Raw genomic sequence first — 25041 nt, 5'->3', positions numbered from 1 at the left:
AAGGCAGATGCGGCTGAATCAACTTTGCCCATTTAAAAAGAATCAAACACCCTTTTGTCTAAAAACAAGCCTCTTATTTTAAAAATGATGGACAGTCATAATTACCTGAAACCAACTCAAAACACTGGTTAGATAGAAATAGGTGGTGGGAAGGAGTGCCATTTTTATCTGGGGAAAGTAAAGGTGATTTGGACTTGGGATTTCAGGTCTAGTCTACACATGCAGTAGAATCCTGAGGTAACAGAATCCTGAGGTAATTTTGGATGGCACCAGGCCTGATGCCAAAAGCTGGTGCCCTAGCACTGTGGTAGGGATTCCTCCTGGGCTGGCCCACCCTGCCTGATTGACAAACCAGCACTTCCCATTTCCCATGATGTCCCAGAACAATGCTATGTCAGGGGCATAGTGAAGAATGTTAAATAGAGGCCCACAGTCACCTGCTGTGGCCAGGTAAGCCCACAGTCAGGGGCCTGGTGAGGCCACGTTGCCAAAAGCCCCCTCAAATCTGAATCTGCCCTGGACTGGTCTACGTTAGATTTCTGATGGGGTATGCTATTTTTTTTTTTTTAAAAAAAATGCTTTCCCACGTACTAAGCTTCCTGCAAATACCACCCCATAGCACATCAGTTTTCTGGTTGCAGTGCATTGTTAATGTAGAGGAGCTTTCAAAAATATTTTTCTCTTCCCCTCCCAACATTTGAAATGATGCAGTCAATTCTATCACCTCAGGCCTCTGCCACTTTATTACTTTATTACCAGCTCATTCTTATGGATGTAGAGAAGAAGCTGAAGATGGTGTCAGGTCTGGCTGCTCCTGATTTATGCAGGGTAGGGGGAAGGTCTGAGGAGCAAGATGAAGTAGAAGGACATTCTGGACAAAGAATAGGCCGGGTGGGGTGAATTTATGGCAAGGAGAAGGGCGACCAAGATGACCAAGGATCTGGAAACCAAGCTTTATGAGGAATGGTTGAGGGAGTTGGGTATGTTTAGCCTGGAAAAGAGGAGACTGAGAGGATATGGTAGCCATCGTTAAATATCTCAAGGCCTGTCACATGGAAGACGGAGCAAGCTTTTTTTCTTCTGATACAGAAGGCGGGGCCCAAACCAATGGCTTCAAGTTACAAGAGAGGAGATTCTGACTAAACATCAGGAGAAACCTTCTGACAGTAAAAGCTGTTTGACAGTGGAATGGTCTCCTTCCTGATGTTCTGGACTCTTCTTCCTTGGAGGTTTTTAAACAGAGGTTGAATGACCAACTGTCATGGACGCTTTAGCTGAGATTCCTGCATTGCAGGGGGTTGGACTAGATGACCCTTGGGGTCCCTTCCAACACTACAATTCTACGATTCCATGATCCATAGCAAACAAACAGATGTGACTCTCTTTCCTTTAATGTGCACACACCAATATATATCCTGGATTTACATTTAAAAGGGATAATCACCACTGTAGCATATGTTTTCTAAGGCTGGGCCTGATGTTTTGTTCCAAAGGTAATTTGTTCTATCTAGTGTTGTCTCCTTTATAGCAAACAAAATTAAAACCTTTAAACAAGATCTCCCCATGTGACCAATGATTGATATTTTGCTCAGTTACAAGTTGTCATGGGAACAAACATTACATTTATTCTCTCAGTAGTTTCCCTTCTATTGATACACACAAGAGAAAGAAAAGGCTCTGTGGTTTGGGATTTAGAAGGAAAGGGATAATATAAGTTCAATTGTACTATCCACAAGGGAACAGGGCATATATGCTGTAAGAGCAGCTACATTTTCAAACTAGTGGCAAAGGCTGCTGATTTTGTTCCAATTCTAATCATGATGAGGTGGAAAGGGGGGCAAAAACCAAACCCAGAGTGACTCTTCAATGATTGCAGTAAACAGAATCAAATGAATATCTGAAGCAAATTAGCTGAGCCTCTGTTGTTTCTTTTCATTATTATTGTTAATTATGTTTACTGTTTTGTTAAAGAAATTGTCTCAAAAACAATTTGATGCATTTCTGTACACCAATAATTGACTATTGACACAATCCCTTTTTCTTGGGAAGAGCCACTGTCATTAGTATCTTCATCTCAGGTTGAGAATTAAAGATAAGAGAATACCTGTAGGATTAATGCAGTGCTCTGTTCTGGGAAGGGTGATAGGAAATGCAATGGAGGTTGATGAAACAGAGGGGCTTGGTTTCTCATAGGCACTGTGGAAGTTTTCTTTCAAATGGGAGGGGGAGACATGGAGCTGGCATGACTTTGTTCTCTATCACTCCGCTCCTCTCTTCTTCGACGGAGCTTTGCCGTAGTTTCTTCTTGCCGATTCCTCCAGGCAGCAATTATGGCATCATCATCCATTTCCTCCTCCTCCTCCTTGCGCATGCTTTGCCTGTGTCTGAATAACTGCCTTGATGCATAACACTCTTTTCTTTCTTCTACCTTTTCTTCTTTCTCTGCATTCTCCTCAGACTTTGAAAAGCTCTGGGTGAACTTTCTCTTGGCTCCAAACTCAGACGTGTCTGAACTGGACTCCTCTTCGCGCTCTTCCAAGCGATGTGACCTGATCCGATTCCTGGTGGGTGGTTCAGGGGATTCTGAGCTGCAGGATGGTTCTGGTGTCCTCCTGAAAAAATATGGCTCTGGACTTTCTTCTCTGGAACTTGTCTCACTGAATTTGGACCATGTAAATGTGCGAGCTGCCTTATCTTCTTGTGCAGAGGCAGAGGAAAATCGTGAGGAGGTTCTCTGCAAGTCATCTTTGCACTGAAAGGTTGAAGAGCGATCAATTTCTTCTCTTTGAGATCTGGAAAAATTATAGCTAGAAGCCTCAGTGTCCACCTCTCTGAATGATGATCTCCTGTATTTTTCTCCACTAGCATCAGAGAAGTCCTGGTATGAGGACTTTTCTTCTGTTTTCAAGCCACTGAGCCACTTACTTACATTCTTTTCTACCTCCGACCTTATAGCACCTGCTCTGGCAAACTGGCCTGAGAAAGAAGATGCTGTGTCACTCCTGTCGTTATGAGTTTCTAAAGGGTACCTAAGGCCACCAATTACATTTTCTGCATAATTTTCTGCCTTCTCATCCTCATCCTCTTCCTTGATCTTCTTCTTCTTAAATAAAGTGCTACGTTTATTGTCACTGATAAGCTTCTCAGTCTGGTAATCTGACATTTTCTCTCTCATCTCGGTTTGCATCTCCCTTTCCTTTCTGTTAAGTTTCTTCAAGTCAACCTCATCAGCAAAGAGGCTGTAAAGAGGCTTGCTTGTTTGTGTCACTTTCCTGCTTGAGCCGGATCCTCCTGTCCTTCCACTCATTGAGGTGTTACAAGACAGCATGGACTGAGTGTCAACATATTGGTTGCCCTGCTGGTGAAATAGTGAGCTAGGTAGTGATAAGCCACTTTGTGCACTAAGCAGAGATGCCTTGTCATCATTGACTGATTTAACACTTGAAGCTAATACCGATGATGGGCGGGACAACATTAGGATCTCATTTTGTTTCTGAGCAATAGTTTCACTAACAACATTGGCAATCCAGTTCTGAATACTGGCTATAGATATAGTGTCTTCTGGGCCAACAGGAAGGTTGGGAACACCTGTAGCTACTGAATGGTTTGACATTGCTCCACTACCGCCTCTAGCCTGAGAGAAAGATGAGCGATTGGTCTGCATGCTCAATACTGAGGCAGAATCCTGTGCACCATTTACGGAAGCTGTTGATGGCAAAAAGGCCGACAAAGGGATGCTTCCACTCATTGTACTCTCTGCCTCCCAGCTGCAGAGAGACTGACTTTCTTCCAGAACTTTCTTTGAGTGTTCAAGTAACTCCATTCGCCTCTGCTTTCTTCTGGAAGAAGCAGAATCTTCACCTTTAGCAAGCTCCACAATATCATCCTTATTCTCATTGCCTACCTTCTTCTGATGTTTAGCCTTCCAGGCTTGGTAAGCTGTCAGGTTGATATCTGACAAGTTCTTCTCCTCTTCCATAGCCTCTTTGTTTTGTTGGCTGCCATCTTCATCCTTTGATTTCTCAGAGGCCTCTGAGTCTCTTTTGTGAAATCCAAACTGAATTCTCTTGATTTTCCACCTTTCTAAGGCAGTCAGCTTGTCTTTGTTCTTTTGACAGAAATTATAAAATGAGCTAGTATCAGATAATATACTTTCCTCATCCATATCCCTCCCATTTGTTCCATTGTCAGGCCTTGGCTTCTCATGACCACATTTAGTTTTGGAATGATATTTCCGAGAAGCTTCCTTCTCTATCTCCATCATCCTCTCATTCCACATATCCCAGCTGCTTTCTGTAGACATGGAATCTGTACGCCCTCTCCTCATTCTGTTAATGCCACTTGCTTCTAGCTGTTGTTTCAAGATTCTGATCTCTTGGCTACTCACACTTTCTGTTTCACTTACATCATTTACAGAACATGGCCTTTCTCCCATTCTAGAACCTCCTTCTTCTTCCTTGGGAAACAAGTAGCTTTCCATTTGGTACTTTTCATTTTTGGACTGCCACTCTTGGATCATCCGACTCGTATCCGCCTCAGATTCCTCCTGTACCTGAAATGTAAGGTCTGAGGGTTTGCTTTCTCCATCCTTGTTTGAAAGTTCCTTTGCAGGCAAGCCTTGCTTCTTCCTCCATTCTTCATAGAGTTGTTCCTCCTCTTCTTCACTGATAAGAGTAGGCTGCTTGGAAACCAAGCTCGATTTTCCCATAGAGGAGGTACTCATTACACTTCCCAGGAGGCTTGTTGTGTCTTCTTCTTCCACCATGATAGAGTGGACTTTGGCTCCCATGATACTCCCAGAATCTTCTCTCCCAGACATCAAGGAAGAGCTTCCAGCTCTGACAACAGAACTCTGGCTACTGGTTGTGTCATCATCAGAATCTTCTTCACCTTCCTCTTCTCGTTCCTCCAATAGCTTTTCATTGAGCTCCCGGAGCTGTTTCAGGAAGCCATCATTGGGATATATGGCGCGCTTCTTGCGTATAGTCATCAAGGCTTCTAAGATTGTCATATGATGAAAGATCATCAGATAAGCAGCTACCAGCACTGCTGAGCGGCTGATTCCCATTTCACTGCTGACCAAGACTTTTCCTAGAAGTAAAATTATATAGGTGGTTAACTACTGCCAGAGGAATACTGGGAACTGTCGTTCAACAGCATCTGGAGGACACTGGATTTGGGAAGTATGTAATAGTCTATTTCTGAAACAGTTTCTGGATCAAATAAATAGTTGGTGGGGGTGGGTGGGTTCTGCCATCATTAGTCTTGATTTAATTTATCATTAATACCTAAACTGGGAACATGGTAAATTAAGTTAAATAAATGATTTATATATTTCGTCACAGACATCTTAAAACATTTTAAGCATAGCAGCAAATGGGGGAATATATGCTGTAATGCATTCTAATCCAAAGCAATTCTTATTGAGCTCAGCCTGGCTTACTCTCAGTTAAGTGACACCAGTGTTGGTACCACGGTTCCCACCACACAGGCCACTCCTGCATCTTCCCCAAATTTATATTCGCTAATGTTGATAAACCACTGGGGTGAAGCTTGGTGCAAATCCATAGAAGAACAATGATGCTCCAAAACTTGGGAAGAATTTGCCCCTCACCATATTAAACATATTTTCCATTATTATATGTGTATAAATTATAAAGGTGGTACCCATATTCAGAGGAGAAACTTTAAAATGGACTTAAGTTAGTCATGTCTGTTGCTTTCAATGAGTCCACTCTGAGATTACTTAGTTGGCTTCAACCCAATGTACTTATTTATTTCCATCTTCCTAAATGGTTAACATTGCCATGGTAGAAACATTAAAAACACAGTCTGAAGAGCAGAAGGAACTTCATTAGTGTGTATGAGCGGCCCTAAGGCCCTAATACCTACTGCGAGAAGCCAAGTTACAGGGAACCAGTCAGAGGGCCTTCTCGGTAGTGGCGCCTTCCCTCCCACCAGATGTCAAAGAGAACAACAACTACCTGGCTTTCAGAAGACATCTGAAGGCAGCCCTGTTTCGGGAAGCTTTTAATGTTTGATGTATTATAGTATTTTAATATTCTTTGGGAAGCCGCCCGGAGTGGCTGGGGAAGCCCAGCCAGATGGGCGGGGTATAAATAATAAATTATTATTATTATTACTTCTCAAATGATAATGAACCAACAGAAGCTGAAAATGAGAAGTTGTGCAGTTTGCCCTACATACCTCTGTAGGTTAGTAGAGCTTCATCAAGGAACTCTGCAGCCTCACGGAAATGTTTAGAGATGTCCATATCTGGGAAATCATCCACCTCAATGCCTAAATACTGGATGTTCATGCCATTGTAGAAGTCTGGCCCTGTATACACACCAGTGCCATGAGCAGCATTAAGCACATGAGTGATTCCTAGTCTCTTTAGGCGACCTTTATTCACTGCAACACTCCTTCAAGACAAAGGGAGAGAGGTTAGATTCTGTCTACTTTCTTGAGTGTTTGAAAACTAGCCTAAGGCCAGCAATAGAAAAACGGGTTGAGTTGATGAGGAACTCTGCAAGTTTGTGCAGACTGGCAATATGAATGATCTACCCCACAGGTGATTAAAATAGTATTGTAAGTGCGAGCATGTTCACAACATGTGCTAACTATCTGGTCGAACACAAAAGGTTACAATGGCCACATTTTCATGCAGTGCTAAGACAAACCATTGCTCAGTGCAAACATCAGGGCTGTCTTATCCATAGGCACTAGGGGTGCAGGGCACCAGGCTCTCAGGGGGCCAGGATGAGAGTCTGGGGCCCGAGAGTTGAGTCCAGCGAAGAGCCCGCCCATCAGTCGGAGTGCCACAGTGGGCTCTTCTGCTGTGGGTGGCTCTGCGCCACGAGTTCAGGGGCGATCGAGCCAGCGAGATGCTGAGGCGGCTGGCCAGCTCTGCCCTCTTGCGAGCCTGGGACTGGCCAACCGTTGGGGGGGGGGTGCCGGGCGGATCTCTGCACCCTGGTGCCACATATGCTTAAGACAGCCCTGGAAAACATGCTGGCTGCCAGGAAGGAAACTGCACTAACTTAGCTCTTTCCTGGTCCGTTTAGGTTAGTGCAGCACAGTAGTTAATCACTGTTTGTTCTCCAGTTCCACAATCATGGTTAAATGCTCTCATCTTTAACCATGATCGCAAGGTTTGTTTTTGGCCATAGATCGTAGTAGAAGACTAGCGAGTTTAACCATGATCCCAACTTTGGATGGTATGCTAAGCAAAACCTTGACTTAGCTGCCATGCCATGTGGAGTTGGCATGAGCTCCCCTTTGGGAGCCAGCATGATTGTGCAGTGCCAGTTATACTTTGGCTTACAGTGACATGTTCACCAGGCCAACATGACAAATCTCTGGGAGTCTCATAATGGTGTTTTATATTAGGGAGATTTATACCTCACCTTTCTAGTGTAGCCACATTACTCTGGGTGGCTAACAACACATTTAAAGAACACTTACGAAATCAATTAAAGAAACATCAGTGATACAATAATAAAACAAAGAGCCAGGAGGAGGATATAAAACCAGCTAAAAAAGGGCCAGTCTGCTAAAAGTTCATTAGCATGGCAGATCAAATACCTGCCTGAATAATAATGTCATAACCAGGCAATGGATAGTCAAGAGAAAGGGAAATAAACAGACCTCTTGAGGAAGGAAGTTACAAAATTTAGGTGGGATCACTATAGCAGCCATCGCCAATGTTTCACCAAGCCACGCCCCCACCATTGATTGGTCATACAGGAGAGCCTCCCTTGCTGACTGTAATAAGTGGCCATGCTCATTTGGAATGAGATTGCCTTCTGGGTAGCTGAGCCACCAACCAGTTAGGGTATTTAGAAAGTTGCTGCACTTCATCACTGGGGTCATAAATGCCCCACTGATAAAATGTTTACTATTGTTGCCCTGGGCATTGTGGCAAATGCAGGGAGCAAATCATCTGCAAGGCACATAAATGATTCTCCCAGTGCAACACCATCAAGATATCTCATAAGGCCTTCGTTCCAATATGTACTGGGATTTTGAAATAACTGGGTTAAGGAAATATGATGGCTGCAAATGTTAAAAGACTCATATACCAAATTGTGTCATAATCACTGTGATTTGACATTTGGAAACTGTGACAAGCAACCATTGGGGGAAAAGCTTTTTTTATGAACAAAAATGGCTCAGAAATTAAAGACCTTATTTATAATTCATGCTCTTTTGTTTAAAACAGCATTGACAGCAGCTGTTATTTGTACATTGGCTGGTCTTCTTCTTAAAGCAGGCTTTATTCATACCATGAATCAGAGAGAATCAGGGCATGGCAAGTGGAGGCTGGAACTACATAATGGTCAACACCTTTCAACCTCTGAAAGTAATGGCTGTGCATTTCCCTCTGGCATCGTTTAATAATGCAAAATGCATGGTGTGATGCCATCACGTTATAATTTTTTCCACCCCCGCAAATGGCAGCCAATTAGGTGGAAAAAGAAAGTGAAAAGTCATAATGCCATGTTACAAGTTCTGCATAACTAAATGTTATGAAGGTGATAGAAGGAAGAGACATCAGATTGCCTGTTTCAGTGGCAGCTGCACCTTGGCTGGAAAGTACAATTCTGGCCTGATGGAGGGAAAGGAATCTTCACTTGTCCAATTTAAACTTTCAGATTCCAACAATTATATGAGATGCCAATTCCCCAATGCAATAGAAACAGCATCAACTAGTTGACTAAGAAACTGACTTCCCTCATTAATTTGGTTTAGGGGTTTTTGATCTCCCACCACTGGTGTATGTACAATCTCCTTGACTGCATTCAAATCAAGAATGCATTGTGTCACTAACAGGAATGCAGGCAGGAGATCAGGCTATAATATTCACCCTATACAGTGGAACCTCGTGTTATGGATGGGATCCATTCTGGAGGCCCATTCATAACACGGAACTGACGTCAGCTGAAGCGCTGCGTCAGCACACACGCACAACGCTATTTAGCTCTTCTGCGCATGCGGCAAAACCCAGAAGTAACCCGTTCTGGTACTTCCGGGTTGCCGCGGGACACAAGACGAAAACACACAACCTGCAGCAGACGCAACATGAGGTATGTCTGTAACAGTTTCTGCCTTTATAGTGGTATTCTTTACATAAGTTTATCTTGGGATGGGACACTTGAAAGATTTTGATTTTTCACCTAGGATTATTTATCTTCTTCTCCAATAAAGTGCGAGAAGTCCAACTCTAGGAATGATAGAGAAACAGTCTTCCTACTCACTTTTCTGCTATGAAGACATTTGGCCAGACTTCATCAACAGCATCCTTTGGAGACTCAAGACGGTCTTTCACAAGTGCCCTCTGCAAATCCATGACACATGGTGTGTTGAACAAGCTGGTATCATCTATCTTTTCCTTAACCCGATTGTACAAGTCTTCCACCAGTAGCTGCTCTGCAGATTCTAGCATCCCTGGGCACCCAGAATCTGCTTTCACCTCCTTTGTCTTCAGCTCTGGAATGAAACAACACTTACATTTTCAAAATAGCACCTGTTTACCTTTGACAACGGTAAAGCAGCTTAGTCATGCTGGCCACATGACCCGGAAGCTGTACGCCAGCTCCCTCGGCCTGCGGTGAGATGAGCACTGCAACCCCAGAGTCATCCGCGACTGGACCTAATGGTCAGGGGTCCCCTTTACCTTTACCTTTGACACGCTTCTCAATGAGTGTTCAACAAAGGGCAGATTCACACCACTCATTTAAAGCACATTCAGTGCACATTTAAAGCATGTGGCTCCTCCCAAAGAATCCTGGGAACTGTCATTTGTTTGGGATGCTGGGAATTGTACCTCTATGAGGGTGAAGCTACAGTTCTTAGGATTCTCTGGTGGAAAGCCATATGCTTTAAATGTGCATTGAATGTGCTTTAAAGGCATGGTATGGATCTTCTCAAAGTGCCTGGGCCCTTGATCTGAGCTATGTGCACATCAATGCTCAAGCTATAATCTTGATGGACTATTGAATATTGAAATCATATTGATGGGATCTTGGTAAGCCTAAGCCTTGTGATCTTCATTTGAGACCTTTCTCCAGATTTCCCCACCTAATGAAGTGAGACAAGGAAAGGGATTTTCAGTGACTTTCCCTCCTGTATGGAATGCCTTTCCACAAAAGGCTCACCTGATGCCATGCTATGGTGTTTTAGGTACCAGCTGGATATATTTTTTGTTCTCTCAGACCTTTTAATTATAATGGAGACACCTGTTTTGTGCTTTTAGAACTTTTCACCAAGTTATTCCCTTTGCTGGTTTCACATTGTTTTAGCTGCCGCATTGGTGTTTATTTATATATTCATCACTGGTTTTAGTGCCATGCAAATGTTGAACTTTAGTTTGTATTTTTAATAGTCCATAAACTGCCCATAGAACTCAGTCACATGGGTATACAGATGTTATAGAACAAATAAAATACTGTATCATAGCATTCTACTGTATTATAGTATTTCAATATAGAGTTAAGTAGAATCTCAGAAGGCAGAAAGTAGCCTGGCTAGCTTTTAGGGCAAACACTTCATCTATAGTTGCAGAGTGTGCTGTGATGCACCACCACTGAATTCAAAAGAAAAGCCCCTAGAGTCTTGTTTAGCAAAATGTAAAGAGGGGTTGTTTGGTACTTGAAATATACTCAGAGTCGCAAAGTGATTTCATGCTCTTTATTCAGCTCATAGTGGTGAGGAGGAATGAATGAATGTCCCCTCAAAGTATCTGCTTTATATACATTATTTACACAATGGGCTGCACATGATTGGCTAATTCTGGAATTCTACTGTAAGCCAATCAGGTTGTGGATTCACTTATATCTGGAGCATGATTGGGTGGTTCCTGCCAACCAATCATACTGCTGCATTGTTCTAGGACCAATCAGACTGCTGCATTCTGAATCCTATTGTTCTAGGACCAATCAGACTGCTGCAATTTGGATCCTATTGTTCTAGGACCAATCAGACTGCTGCAGTTTGGATCCTATTCAACTCAGTACATAACAGTACTAGAGCAGCTTTCATACAAGGCCATTTAGCCTTGTTAAGGCACTTCATTATAACAATGAGTAGAATTCACTGAATAGAATTTAAATGGTAAATTCATGTGCTACTTAGTATAGCATTAAATATCCAACAATACCCAACCCCATGGCCAGGGTTCTTCTACAATATTTAACTTGGAAGTAAGGGCTGTTCAGCAAAGGTCCTCAGCAACTGTACTCAGAAGGTTTATCCTTGCGTCTTTTGCCTCTGATTGCTTCTTGTTCAGTTTGGCAGTAGAATTACTAATACATTGCCTCTTCACTAGCTGGCTCCTATAACCCATGGTAGGAAGCTTTAAATATTGATCTCTATTCATTATTCTTTTTGTATTAGAGGGAACCAGTAATTTAAGCCCTCTCTCCCCAGTTGAATGGGAGTTGACGAATTAAGGGGCAATTGCCCTGCTAAATAGGAAGCATTTAGAGGCAAAGGTGAATAAACCTTCTAATTCAAGGTACAGTAGCCCAGCGAAGCTTCAGTGACACTTTGCCAGTTCACACGCTAGATAGGCTGGAATGGCAAATGTTTTAAATTAAACAACGCTACCCAAAATATATTAATAAAGATATGAGAACAATACAGGAAAACACAGGAATGGAATAGTGATCAGTATTGATATCTGTGATTGAGTCCCTGTCAGGGAAGAAGGCGTGGTAATGATGATGATGATGATGATGATGATAAAGATGATGTCATATGGAATCTCTGTAAAAAGGACAGCAATTAAAAAATACACTGTGATTATGGAAGTAACCTTAATCAGCAGAGGTTGTATAAATGGTCTCCAGATATTATAAGATAATTGAGTTGAGAGGGAGGGACCAGAAATCATCTAGTTTATTCCTCTATTCAAAAGTGAGGGCACCTACTCACCAGCCTGTTGGGATTCGCAGGATACTGGATAAGTCTGCAGGCTTCAACAGGATGATGCAATACTCTGCTGGGTCAGAGTGACTCAGCCGGAGTGTGATTATTGTAATTGGCTATCACCTGTTTTAAAAAGGAAAGCCTGTTTAACAGGGAGTGTGGTGGTTGTGCTGTAGTGTGGTGGTGCTGTGGTGGAGAGTATTCGTTTGTAAGTACTCTGAATGGACTGTTTCTTTTGTAAATGCCTGTATATAGCTCACATTAAAAAGGACTGCACTGAAAAACCTGGAACTCTTAATGCTTTGCTGAAAACGCCGCGTGGAATACGCGACAGGGTTATGGGCCCAGCACGCTTCCGCTGCGCAAGAGTACAGGTGGCAGTTATCTAGCCGTGGGTGCTAGAGGTGAGCTGCAGGGATGGAGCAGTCCAGAACTGGCGTGTTGCTGGAGAAGCTGACGGCCACGAACTACAGCACCTGGTCGGTCCGCATGCAACACTTCCTCAAGCGTGAGGGCCTGTGGAAGGTGGTGGAAACTACACCGCAGCCCCCTGAGGAGGATGAGGACGACGATGAAAAGCTGGCACTAGCAGAGGCCCAGCTTGAAAAGGATGAGAAAGCTTTGGCTACGATCATCCTTGGAGTGGACGACAGCCAGCTAGTCTACGTAGCTGATAAGGTGACAGCAAGTGAGGCGTGGAATGCGCTCAAGGCTGTCCATGTGCGAGAGACGGCTGGCTCACTGATAACACTGACCAGGAGACTGTACCGGTGTCGGAAGAAACCGGGGGACTCCCTGGTAAACCACCTAAAATTCCTAACAGGCTGTTTCCAGGAGCTAGCCTTAAGAGGGAGGCCTGTGGGGGAAGAGGACAAAGTCTTTATAGTCCTGAGTTCCCTTGATGACAGCTATGATATGCTGGTCAACTCCCTCGAGTCTGTAGAGACTGATAAGCTGACTCTGGAATACGTGACCGGACGGTTGTATGCAGAGGAGGACAGGCGTGCAGAGCGAAAGATGACCTCAGCCCAGCTGTTGGAGCATCCCAGAGGGAACAACAGCCGGGAAGAGCAGAGGTGTCGGGAGCCGGAGAAACAGCCAGGAGGAGCTGCTGCAGACCAGCCGGTGGTCAACAAAGTAAAAAGGTGTTTTTGCTGCAAGTGCAGTGGACATCTGCTGTGGGACTGCCCGAGAAAACAACAAAAACAGCAGAAGCACAGGAGGCAGCAGAGAGAGTCTACTGCTTGGGTGTCTGCAGATGGTCAAGAAAATGAGGAACTGTGGGTTCTGGACAGTGGAGCTTCTCAAACCTTTTGTAAAAGAAAAGGACTGCTAACTGATGCTAGGGCTTCAAACAAAAAAACATGTAAGTCTTGCTACGGGCCAGAAAGCTAATGTGGTTTGTGAGGGGGAGGTTGTGTTCCCACAGCTGGGACACACATTCAGGAATGTGTTGTGTGTGCCTAGTTTGCAAAACAATCTCCTGAGCATTCCTGATTTGGCAAAAGCAGGCTTTGAAGTAAATTTTGTGGGAGATCAGTGCCAGATAAAGCAAAATGGGGCAGTGTTGGCAAATGCTAACCTTAGAACTAATATGTATGTACTGCAGTGTGAATCTAAGGTTGCAAATGTGCAAAATGTCCCAACCCATGATATGTGTATTCATCTCCTGCACAGGCGTCTGGCTCATGCTAGCTATAAGGTGCTAAACAAAACATTGGAGTTGTGTGGGGGGATGAAAAACATAAAAAGTTGTAATAATTACTTAGACTGCAATATCTGCAAGGAGGTTAAAAGCAGGGCTTGCCCAGTAGCAAGAGCAAGCTAGAGAGAAACCAAAAAACCACTGGAGTTGATCCATGCAGATGTAACTGGTCCTTTTCCACCTAGTGTCTCCCACAACAAGTATTGTTTAATCCTAGTGGATGATTTTTCTAGATTTGGCTGGGTCTATCCATTAAAGCAAAAGTCTGACGTTGCCCAAACTTTGAAGTTCTGGGTAAGAAGGGTAGAAAGGCAACTTGGTGAAAAGGTGTCCTCTATTCAGTCAGACAGGGGAGGGGAGTTTATGGCAAGCTCCCTAAGAAACTGGTTACGTACCCAAGGGATTAAACATAGGCTTACCAATGTGGCCACGCCTCAGGAGAACGGAGTAGCAGAGCGTAGGGGAGGTGTCTTGCAGACACAAATGAAAGCATTGTTAGCAGATGCAAATCTTCCAATTAAGTACTGGGCTGAAAGTATTAAGACCGCGAATTATATTGGGAATCGCTTGTGGTCAAGGGTACTAGATGACATACCCTATAAAGTTCTCTATAACAAAAGTCCCAGTTTGCAACATTTAAGAATCTTTGGGACAAAGGCATGGGTTGACATACCTGTGAAAAACCGAAGAAAAGGTGGGAAAAGGGCACAGCAGTTGCTATTTCTTGGGTATGAAAGTGGTACGAAAGCCTACAGGTTTGAAGATGATAAAAACCTTTTGAGTTATAGTCGATCAGCCAGCTTTAATGAGCAAAGAAATTGGCCCAAGATACATGCAAACCTACTGCCAGAAAAAGTTTTACTGCCGAGCATACCTGATAAGGCAGTTAAAACAAAGCTAAGAATTGGCAGCTCTCCCAGAGAAACTGAAAGGGAGGAGGTAAAGGTTGAGCATTTTTCTCCAGCTGCTAGCATGGAGCAGGGGAGAGAAGAAAGTGCAACAGGGACAGGAGGAGGTAGATCTCCAGAGTCAATCCACCCCAAAAGCAGTCCTGAAGGTAGCCCAGGGGGTGAGATTAATGAACCAAGGAGGTCTGCAAGAAGTAATAAAGGTCAACCTCCAAACCGTTATGGGTTCCCAGCCACCATAAACCAGGTTTGTGTAACTGAGCCAGAAAACTTTGAAGAAGTGCAAGAGTTACCTACTCTAGAGAAAGAGGCGTGGTTAAAGGCAATGCAGGCAGAGTATAACTCTCTGCTAAACAACAATGTGTTTGTACCTACAGAATTGCCTGAAGGTAAAAAGCCCATAAGCTGTAAGTGGGTTTTTAAAGTGAAAAAGCTGGCTGATGGTAGTTGTCAGAGGAAAGCCAGGTTGGTTGCACGGGGCTTTACACAGAGGAAAATGATACATTATGATGAAGTGTTTGCCCCAACAGCAAAGGCTGAAACAGTAAAATCAGTTTTAGCAATGGCAAGTCTGAGAGGGTTAAAAGTTAATCATTTTGATGTTGCCTCAGCATATTTAAATGCTCCTATTGACGCCGAGGTGTATTTACAGCAAATACCAGGTTATGAGCTAGAAAAAGACAGCATGGTGTTAAAACTGCAAAGGGCACTATACGGTTTACACCAAAGTGCACGTCTATGGCATGAATGCATAGACACAACTTTGAAAAAGATGGGATTCAAACAAAGCCTGGCTGATTCCTGTTTATATTCAGCAATGGTGCAAGGAAGTGTTTGTTATTTACTTTTGTATGTTGATGATATCTGTCTAATAACAACTGCACAAAAGCAAGTGTCTTGGTTTATAAACAGCCTAGGTAACAAATACAAACTGAAGTATCTGGGAGAGATTCAGAATTACTTAGGAGTAGAGGTTCAGAGAAATGAAGAGGGCGTTTACTCTCTGAGTCAGAAGGAAAAAATCGAAAAGTTACTGAAGACATATGGAATGGAGAGGGCAAATGAGGTTGACACTCCCATAACTACCCAGTACAAAAATGAACCAGAAGGGCAAAAATGTGAGAATGCAACAGCGTTTCATTCTCTGTTGGGTTCTCTGTTATATTTAAGTTGTTGGACAAGACCCGACATAACATTGGCAGTGCACATGTTAAGCCAAAGAAGTGCAGACCCGGCTCAGAGAGATTGGGTAGCACTTAAAAGAATCCTAAGGTATCTGAAAGGCACAAAAGATTACAAACTGGTGCTGGATACAGGACATGATCAGCAAGTGTATGCATACGCTGATGCCAGCTGGGGGGACAGAGAAAATGGAAAGTCTACCACTGGCTATGCCATATATATTGGAAATGCCCTGGTTCAGTGGAAATCCCAGAAACAAACATTTGTTGCCACAAGTACTTGTGAAGCAGAGTACTCAGCCATAAGTGAATGTGTGTCACAAATAGAGTGGTTTGCTTGCCTAACAAAAGAGCTTGGAATACCTTCTGAAATGCCAATCACTGTGCTAAGTGACAACATGGCTGCACAACAGCTTGCTAACCAACAGAACTTTAAGAGCAAGAGTAAACATATTGCGATAAGATACGGAAATGTGAAAAATGCTTTGGAAAGAAATGTGTTAAAGGTACAGCACTGTAACACAAAATGTAATGTGGCAGATTTGTATACAAAATGTTTGGATGCTCCTAAATTTCGAGACTTAAGAGAATTATTAGGTCTCAAGCCTTTGACTTAAGGAGGAGTGTTGGGATTCGCAGGATACTGGATAAGTCTGCAGCCTCCCCTTACTCATAAACTCATTGTCTTCATTGCTTTTTCTTTCTGCCTCCTACCTTCGTTGATGATCTGTTTAGCAGCCACAGCAGATGACAGATGGATGGGCTCCATGAAGATGCTCTCAGTGTCTGTATCCGATAACACCGAATATCTGTTAATAAATGACAACGATGTGAGGCAAGCTTCTACAAGTTGTTTGACTCACCTTTGACAGCCTCCACAACTATTTCAAAACAGAGCAGCCTGAGGGTGCGGGGACAATGTACAGCAGAACAGGAAGGGGAGATAGCCCATGTTTGCGTACAAACAAGCAATTTAAAAAATGTCAAAACAAGTTTAAATTTCCCCATAATGCTTCTTTTATTATTAATTCTCATCAATGTGTTCCTCCTTCCCAAAAGTGCAGAATTAAAATACTATAACATAAAATTCATCTACAGAAAACGCTACATTTCCCTTTGTTGTATGTTGATTTTACCATATGGAGGCACATTTGTAAACTGGAGTAATCTGTGGGGGGAAAGCATTTCCCAGCAAAAACAAAAAAATGTTTGTATAAACTAATCTACTGTCTCCCATTCCCTATTCCAAAATGAAGAGCAAGAATGCTCTCATAGTAAATACTGTAGTGATACACAGATTTTGTAATATAATGCTTGTAACATTCTTTGATGTACAGTGGTACCTCGGGTTAAGTACTTAATTTGTTCTGGAGGTCCGTACTTAACCTGAAACTGTTCTTAACGTGAAGCACCACTTTAGTTAATGAGGCCTCCTGCTGCTGCCGCGCCGCCGGAGCACGATTTCTGTTCTCATCCTGAAGCAAAGTTCTTAACCTGAAGCACTATTTCTGGGTTAGCGGAGTCTGTAACCTGAAGCGCATGTAACCTGAGGTACCACTGTACAGTAATGCAGGTGGGGATGAGGAACTTGTTGAACCCGGTATCAGCTCAAAGGCAGCTCAGAGGCAAATGATGCACTGCTGTCTCCCTTTGACTCTGGGGTTTATCAGCCCACATCTCTCCCCTGGAGATAAAGGGGAGCACAGAGCAAGGAGCAATGACCAAGCATTAGGCCACGAATCCCCCTGCCCTCTAGTGACACTCTAGTTACCACTGTGGTAAAGTTACGGAGTCCTGTGTCTCTTTTTACAGACGAGGAAGATGTTTCCTTTTCATCCACTAGAGGGTGGATGATAGTCCAGATGTCTCTGACTGTTGTAAACAGAGGGTTGCCTGACAGCTGCATTAATCAAAATTGGTCTCCATAGCAACTGACCATGAAACGTTATATGGGCAGCCAGCTTCCCAAGGCAGTGGCAGTGGAGAAGGCCGGGAGAAGCCTGTGATGTCTAGGGGTCAAGTGTACAAAGCACTAGAGAGCTGGGGCTTTAGCTAATGCATATTAAGCTGGAGGGACTGGCTGAGGAAAGAGCAGGAATGGAGCTCTGGTGTTTATGTAGCAAGTGTGAGCATTGCCCTTTCATTGCCTCTGTCAAAGGTAAACAAAGTTTTTGCCCCCCCCCCTTCAGCCCTTTTAAAGTTAAGGCTGCCATTTTGCCTAGAAATCGATTACTTAGGGCAGAATTCAACTCATGCATCCCAGCAGCAGAAGCCAACAATAGGACTTCAGTTTGTACAACAGGGTTCCCCCCTCTCCTTCTTCTGTGTCCCCCAAAACTGGCTAGGAATGATCAAGAGAACCCCCAGAACAGCACCTGATTGTTCCATCTGGCAAGCTATAAAGCTTGCCCTGGCAGAACAATCAACATAGTGCAATGTTGAATTTCACCCTTAAAATCTAGACACACCATCCTCTACAATACACCCTGCAGCACAAAGATGCTTTTTCCTTTATAGCACCAGAGGATGTCAGTTTGAGTTACGCCTCCTCAACTTAAACGAAGATCTGTAATTAAGGGCCTGCAAGGTGTTGTTCTGCCAGCATTACAAGCAAACATACAAGTAGCACTCATACTTTTAAGAGATCCCTTGCCTTCTTGAGTATGCTGAAACTGAAGCAGAGACAATGTTTTGCTCCATTGATAGTGCTACTTTCAAAGCCACCTGTTTGAGGTGTTGATGCAGAAAATCCAATTAGATTTCTGCTCATGGATGTGTGAAGGAAGCCACCAAGCGGTCGTTCTGCAATGATCAAGCCGGTCGGCACTGATGGGAGTTGTAGACCAAAACATCTGAAGGGCACCAGGTTGGAAAAGGTTGTTCTACAAGCTAAGGATATGAAAACTATCTCTGGCAAATTCCTTTTTTGACATGCCATTTGTAGAAAGCATGAAACCTTTAATGGCTGTGTATCTTTAAAGCACATCAAAGCACATTCTGGGCACTGTAGTCCACCCCTCACAGAGTAACAATTCCCAGAAACCCTTAACAAACTAGTGCCCAGAATTTTTGGAAGGAAAGAATGTGGCTCAGATGAGCTTTAAAGGTATGGTGTACACAGCCAGTGGCAGGGAAAATGTGGCAACTCTAAGAACAGGAGTTTTGGGTTTGGAAGCTCTGTTGTACTAGAGCAAGTGAGGAAACAAACAGAGAGCCCTTCCATCTCTATTGAGGACTGCTGGATCCATAGTGAAGAACAACAGGCTGGTATAAAAAGCCTCTCTCTGCCAACAACAAGAAAAATGTTAGTTAAAAGCATTTTGAGTTGCTTAAACCATGAATTCCTCCAATATTTTACAGGAGGAAAAATAAAACACCTGTTGAAAATGTTGAAAACCAGGCACAATAATTTAGGGAATATATAGCCCTTCAGATGTTATGGGACTCTCCTCCCATCAGCGTCAGTCATCATAATCAATGGTCAGGAATGATGGAAGTTGTAATCCAGCAACAGCTGAAAGACCAAACTTTCCCCATCCCTGATTTAGGCATATTTAACTGGCTGAGAGTAAATTCCATTGAAAACAACAGTCTGAGTAGATATGAATAGAATTTAACTGTTAAGTTGTTTAATCATGAAATAGATTTGTGTGTCTCTAAGAGAGTGGGTGGTCTTTCCCCCTTTTGCTCCTCCCCAAAGAATAATCTAGCAGCATGGTAAAGAGAAAGCACAGATCACCCCAGTAACATCTAGAGCCAAAGTGACTGCCCTCGTGTACATATTCAAAACACTATGGAATTGTTTTTTAAAGCAACTGCAAGTAAGTTTAGGGCATATTAACAATGTACATGCAAATGAGCCATATGCAAAGAAAAAACTGAACTTGGCCAAGTGTATCTAAGCTGCAGGAAAGACAGATGGTTTGGCTAGCAGCACTCAGTCTCATCATCAGCCATGGGAACAGAAACAGATAAAAGAAAAAATGAATCAGCCTACAGAGCCTGATTTATCCTTTAATATCCCTACGGAATGGAACTAAGAACACGCCAGAAAACAGGAGCCCCTTTTACATGTTCAGTGAATGCATGGGGTGAGGCTTACTTGTGACTACGTCTTTAAGTGTAACAAATGTTCATTAATAGGCTCTACTGAGACACTCATATAGACTGGACCATGCTTTTGCTCACTGCCTCCTTCCTTCCTTTCTCAGAGACTAAAAAGTTCCAAATGCTGCAACCTTTCCATCTAGAGGACTCGCTCAAATTCCCTTGACCACTTTGGTTGCTCTTTTCTGAACCTTTGATGGCTCTACAATATCCTTTTTGAGGTTGAGGCGACCAGAACGGCACACAGTATTTCAAGTGTGGACATGCCGTAGCTTTGCAAAACAGCATTATGGTATCAACAGCTGTATTTTTAATTCCTTTCTTAATGAACGATCCCTAGCAAGGAATTCACTCTCCCCCTCTCCCCCCCACCGCACCAACAGTTGCCACACACTGGGTCAAAATCTACTGAGCGATGCCTTTGAATGAGAAAAAGGCAAGATCACACAGGTTTGGGGCATTGAAGAAGGCTCTCTCTTGCAGACCAAAACGTGCTGGATAAAGAAAATCTCAAAAATAGATAGGGGCTGACTACTGCTTTCTAACTGGGATTACTGGGCATGCCTCTATGCAAGACCCAGAAATCCTGCTTCACATAAGATTCCAAATTTGTACAATCAACTGAATCAAACGCTTGAATCCAAACAAATCAAAGAACTGTGAAAAGACTGATGCAAATGATGGCAGCTTGGGTGGGCTCTGTTTCCTCTGTGCTGCCTCACTTAACTTTGATAATGCTTTTCCCCAATAACACTTGAGTTTGTGGAAAACCTCAGTTGACCCAATTAGATTAGCTAAATAATGCATGAGCTCTCCACCCTGGCTTCTAAAAGAAATAAGAAAGAACCATTTAAATTCTGCCTTGCTCAGGGTTTGGATAATGCACAGGGTTAGCGTAAGGTAATTTTAAAAAAGGAAGGGGGAAGGCTAGAAAATGGCTGGCGTTTGTTCCGTGTGATCAGAGGGATATAGAGGCCTACTTGGCAAAAGACTCACCGGCTAGGAGAGGGACTGCGAAGATAGTGGGCCTGCACGGCTTTCACATCAGGGCCTTCTCCATCGGGCACCACCTGCTCACCATCTGAATCCATACCACTTGCCATAGTTGCTGTGGGAACACGCTGGAATTGGGGAGGGTGGGATTAGGAGGATCAGAACGTACTAAAAGGCAGAGGCACATTGAGCAACCCATCTGCCAAGCCACAAAAAGCAGATCGGTGTGGTTCAGAAAGGGGGTTTGTGTATGACAGAACATGAAGTTTGAGAGGTTTCCTTTCCACGACGAACCACCCCAAGCAATTGAGACCAAACATTTGATTCCACACGACTTTAAACCCCAGGCCTCTCTTCCAAAGAGATGTTTGCCATAAAGCGATACCACCCACTGGAAAGGAGGCAAGACACTTCGGAAGCACTATATTAATGGAAGTTAGAGAAACTGTTAACATACCCTCCAACATTTCTCTGATGAAAATGGGGATGTCCCAATCCAGAATGATAATTTTTCTATATATACCCCACACATCTTACGGGGTTGCCCCACCTACTCTGGGCAGCTTCCAACATATATAAAAACATAACGAAACAGCAAACATTAAAGAAAACTTCCCTATACAGTCATACTTCGGGTTGAAGTTGCTTCAGGTTACTTCGCTCTGCGGCGACCCGGAAGTAACAGAACGCGTTACTTCCGGGTTTCACCACTCACGCATGTGCAGACGCTCAAAATGATGTCACGCACATGCGTGGAAGCAGCAAATCGCGACCCGTGCAAGCGCAGACGCGGGTTGCGTTCGCTTCAGGATGCGAATGGGGCTCCGGAACAGATCCCGTTCACATCCAAAGGCACCACTGTACAGGATTGCCTTTGGACAGCTCAGGGGTCGGATAACTCCATACCCTCCAACATTTCTCCAATGAAAATAGAGACATCTTAAGGAAATGTGAGACATTCCAGGACCAAATCAGAATCTGGGATGGCTTCTCTAAATCAGGTATGTCCCTGGAAAATAGGGACATTTGGAAGGTCTGTGTTAATATCCCTGGGCTCACAGTCCCCAGCAGTCTGCCTGCCTCCACCCCACTTGGCAAAACTGAGCTGGCTGCCTCTCGGGAGAGAGCAATCCAGGGCTATGTGGGTCCAAAGATATACACAGGTCCAATACACACACAGAGGGGTAAGTGAGGGCCATCACATCCAGCCCTAAACCAATGGTCCCTGATTAGTGGAATAGGCATATGCATTAAAAGTGCCTTCTAAAAGCAAAATCCTTTTGCTTTTTTTTTAAGTGTGAATGTTCACATAGGTAATAGCTATTATGAAGTATAAAAATAAATCACAATAAATGCTCTTAACAGTGCAGCCCTATGTCTACTCAGAAGTAACTCCGGTTGTGTTTAGTGGGACTCTCCCCCAGCTAAGATTGTAGCTCAGAATAAAGTAGGGCTAGAGGTTTTTATTATTATTTTGCAATTCAATTTTCTGAGTGGACCTATAAGCCTTACCACCGCACTTGGTCCCCCACCCCACAGCAATTTCAAATGGCACCCCTGGGATCCTGCTCTTGGGTTGTTAGGACGGAGTCTAGAGAGGCAGCACTTCTTTCCTGAGGCTTCTCCATACAGGGGAGATGTGTGATAAATGTGCAACAAAAATACCTGCTCCATTTCAGGCCGCCAGGGAAGATGCCTCTTCCCTTACACAGTCCCCTTTCTCGCCCCCCTTGCAGCTTGTCTCAGATGTCAGGAATGCAGCTAGGCCTCCGCAGGCAGGGTGGCGGTGGCAGTTGTTGACACCACACAATGACCCAGCAAGACCAAACGAAGCAAGAAGCTACGAAAGCCCCACAGCAACTTACCGGTTCTGCTGGGAGGGTACGTCTCCTGACAGTTTAATGTTCCTTGTTAGCAGTAAAGTGAAGCACCCAGTCAAAAAAAGAGCAGGGAATTAGGCCGCCGGGATCACAGTCAGGACAAGGGCCGCTGCCCTCCTTCCCTCGCTGTGATTTCTTCCCAAAGGGGCAGGACAACTGTCAGCCTCAAATTTTATCAGCCTTCTAATAATAGCACTTCCAGGCACTGGCTGTCAGGTTGCCGAGAGAGAAGTGCAGTCCCTGCTTGGGCTTTTTAACTCTATCCCCACCCATCGAGGGACCTCACTTGGCTGTGGAATAGGCCAAATATATGAAGGGCAATCATGCTATTTGTTTTTATTGGGCGCCTGAGCTGTGTCCGTTCAGAGGTCAGAAAGGAAGCTTCCTCCCTGTCTCAGAATTTTAGTCCTTGTCATCCCTACCCCCCTCTCCCTGTTGGACAAATTTGCCCCAGGGATCTTCCCCAGAGGGAATCTAATTGCTGCATGGTAAGAAGGAGTCTGACACCGAGATCAGGCAAAACCAAACATTGTTTATTATTGAGACAGCGCTGCATGTGCAACTCCCCAGCTCGTGCTGTAAAGAGGGAAGCCCCCATAAAGTACATTAAAGGTACTTTATACCCTATAGTCAGTCCAAATTCCCCTCCTACATTCTCCTGTTGGTTAGGAGACTGCAGTTTCCAGACTTCCCGGTCCGCCGATTTCTTATTTCCCCCTTGATATGTATACCCTCCATTACATACATCCTAGGATCATGCTGATTAGCTCTAGCTCCACCAGGGGTGGTTTGACCAATATTCATAGCCTTTTTCAGCATGCGCAATAGTTTTCTAACTGTTCTCATCCATTTTTCCTCGTGATTCCAAGTCACCCAGAAACCTTCCTAGTACCTTATAAGGCATTATCTTTCGGCTACTCTCAGTGATTTCTTAACTTGACGTATTACCACGAGTTTCCTCTTTCTTTGCAATGCAAGCAGTTACAACAACAAGGCATGGTCATTTCTGTTAAGCTTTTCCTACCTATTTATCCCCCACCCCCCACATCCCATTTCTTCTGAGCCACCTTGGATTACCACAGAACAAGACAAATGGTTGAATAAAGGTCCTCTTAGGAGACCTCAGGAGATTAATATTCTTTCATTCCCATGAGGTAACTCAGAACATAGGAATATGCCTTATACTGAGTCAGGGTCTAAGAATCCCACACCCCTTGCCCTAGGCGGCACATTAGTGGGTGGGGGGCAACAGAGAGAGACAGAAATAGGATGGGAACCCCAGATTTACTAGGCTACCCTACTGGGTTGGTAGTGGAACATGTCACTTTCCTTATCTCAAAAGTACAGTCTTAGAAGAATAGATAACCAACTATGACTGAAGGACTATGTCACATTAAAACATATTGGTGTAAGTTGGCTGCAATATCATCAACTCAACTGAATTTTTAAACAAGATAAAATGGAAAATGGGTTTGACAAGTTAATTTCTGAACTAGATAAAGAACTCCTCTCAAATAAAAAAAATCTGTCTAAAATGTATAAATTATTATTAAATTGGCACCTAAAAGACGAAGAAGTCAAAAATGTAATGGTAAAATGAGCGCAGGAAGTCCAAACCTGCTTTACTTTTGTAACCTGAGTTTTCTGTATGGATATAATCCTACATAAAATTAAAGACAGTTTGGAAGTGCCCTCAGTTTCAAACAATGGACACAAAAATACTCCATACCTGGAATTTTCTAATAGTTGTGATGTCTTGTGTGTACACAGAATGTGTTCCAAACTTGCGCCAAAGTTCAACTTTCTATATATTGTGAAAGGGACACATTTCTGGTACTCTTGTATGTGAGTGAAGCAGAAATATATGATAGCAACAATACAGTGATCTCTCAAGGGTTTGTGAGAGGTAACACAACCCTTTGGCCTCTGTTTCAGGCAACTACAGGTGGTGCCTGAGGAAAATTAAGAAAAGCCAGGATTCCAGAAACATAATAGTGATTTTCTGAGCTATAGCTATAAATGTACCCTAGACAGTAAATTGCAGCACAGTGGGTGGAGAAAGTGGAAAGTGTTTTAACAGCACACAACATGAAAACAGTGCTGAATAAACAAAATATTGTAGCACATCTGTCAGGTTAGCAGAATGAATAGAAATTAGGCTAGGCTGCCACAGATAACACCTAGTCTTGATGTCTTTAATGGCTGAAGCAAGCAGCACTCTTGAATAACCACCATAAAAATTGTAGTGCCTGCAGCAGCAGCAGCAGCAGCAGCGTGGTCTTCTTACCATAATATTTTTCTCATGGTACTTGCACGAGCACTTTCACCTGGGCGTT

At 43.6% G+C, this 25041-nt stretch overlaps 1 protein-coding gene across 2 annotated transcripts; it reads right to left on the bottom strand.

Annotated features, from left to right (window-relative positions):
- Positions 1 to 1373: 1373 nt before the first annotated feature.
- STYXL2 (serine/threonine/tyrosine interacting like 2) lies at positions 1374 to 22931 on the bottom strand. Of its 2 annotated transcripts, XM_083500582.1 has the most exons (7): positions 22691 to 22835; positions 20829 to 20953; positions 16386 to 16534; positions 11029 to 11941; positions 9261 to 10652; positions 6208 to 6425; positions 1374 to 5091 (listed from the first exon to the last, which is right to left on the bottom strand). In XM_083500582.1, the coding sequence occupies exons 5-7, from the start codon at positions 9446 to 9448 to the stop codon at positions 2213 to 2215; spliced, it is 3285 nt and encodes a 1094-aa protein (XP_083356708.1). In that variant the 5' UTR covers positions 9449 to 10652; positions 11029 to 11941; positions 16386 to 16534; positions 20829 to 20953; positions 22691 to 22835; the 3' UTR covers positions 1374 to 2212. The 2 variants fall into 2 exon arrangements, with proteins under 2 accessions (XP_083356708.1, XP_083356707.1); XM_083500581.1 differs by lacking the exon at positions 11029 to 11941 and having other exon boundaries at positions 9261 to 9492; positions 16440 to 16534; positions 22691 to 22931.
- Between the last annotated feature and the right edge of the window lie 2110 nt (positions 22932 to 25041).

This window comes from Podarcis liolepis, assembly GCF_965112155.1.
Source record: "Podarcis liolepis genome assembly, chromosome: 4".
NCBI lineage: Eukaryota > Metazoa > Chordata > Lepidosauria > Squamata > Lacertidae > Podarcis > Podarcis liolepis.
This window is presented reverse-complemented; position numbering and strand designations above follow the sequence as displayed.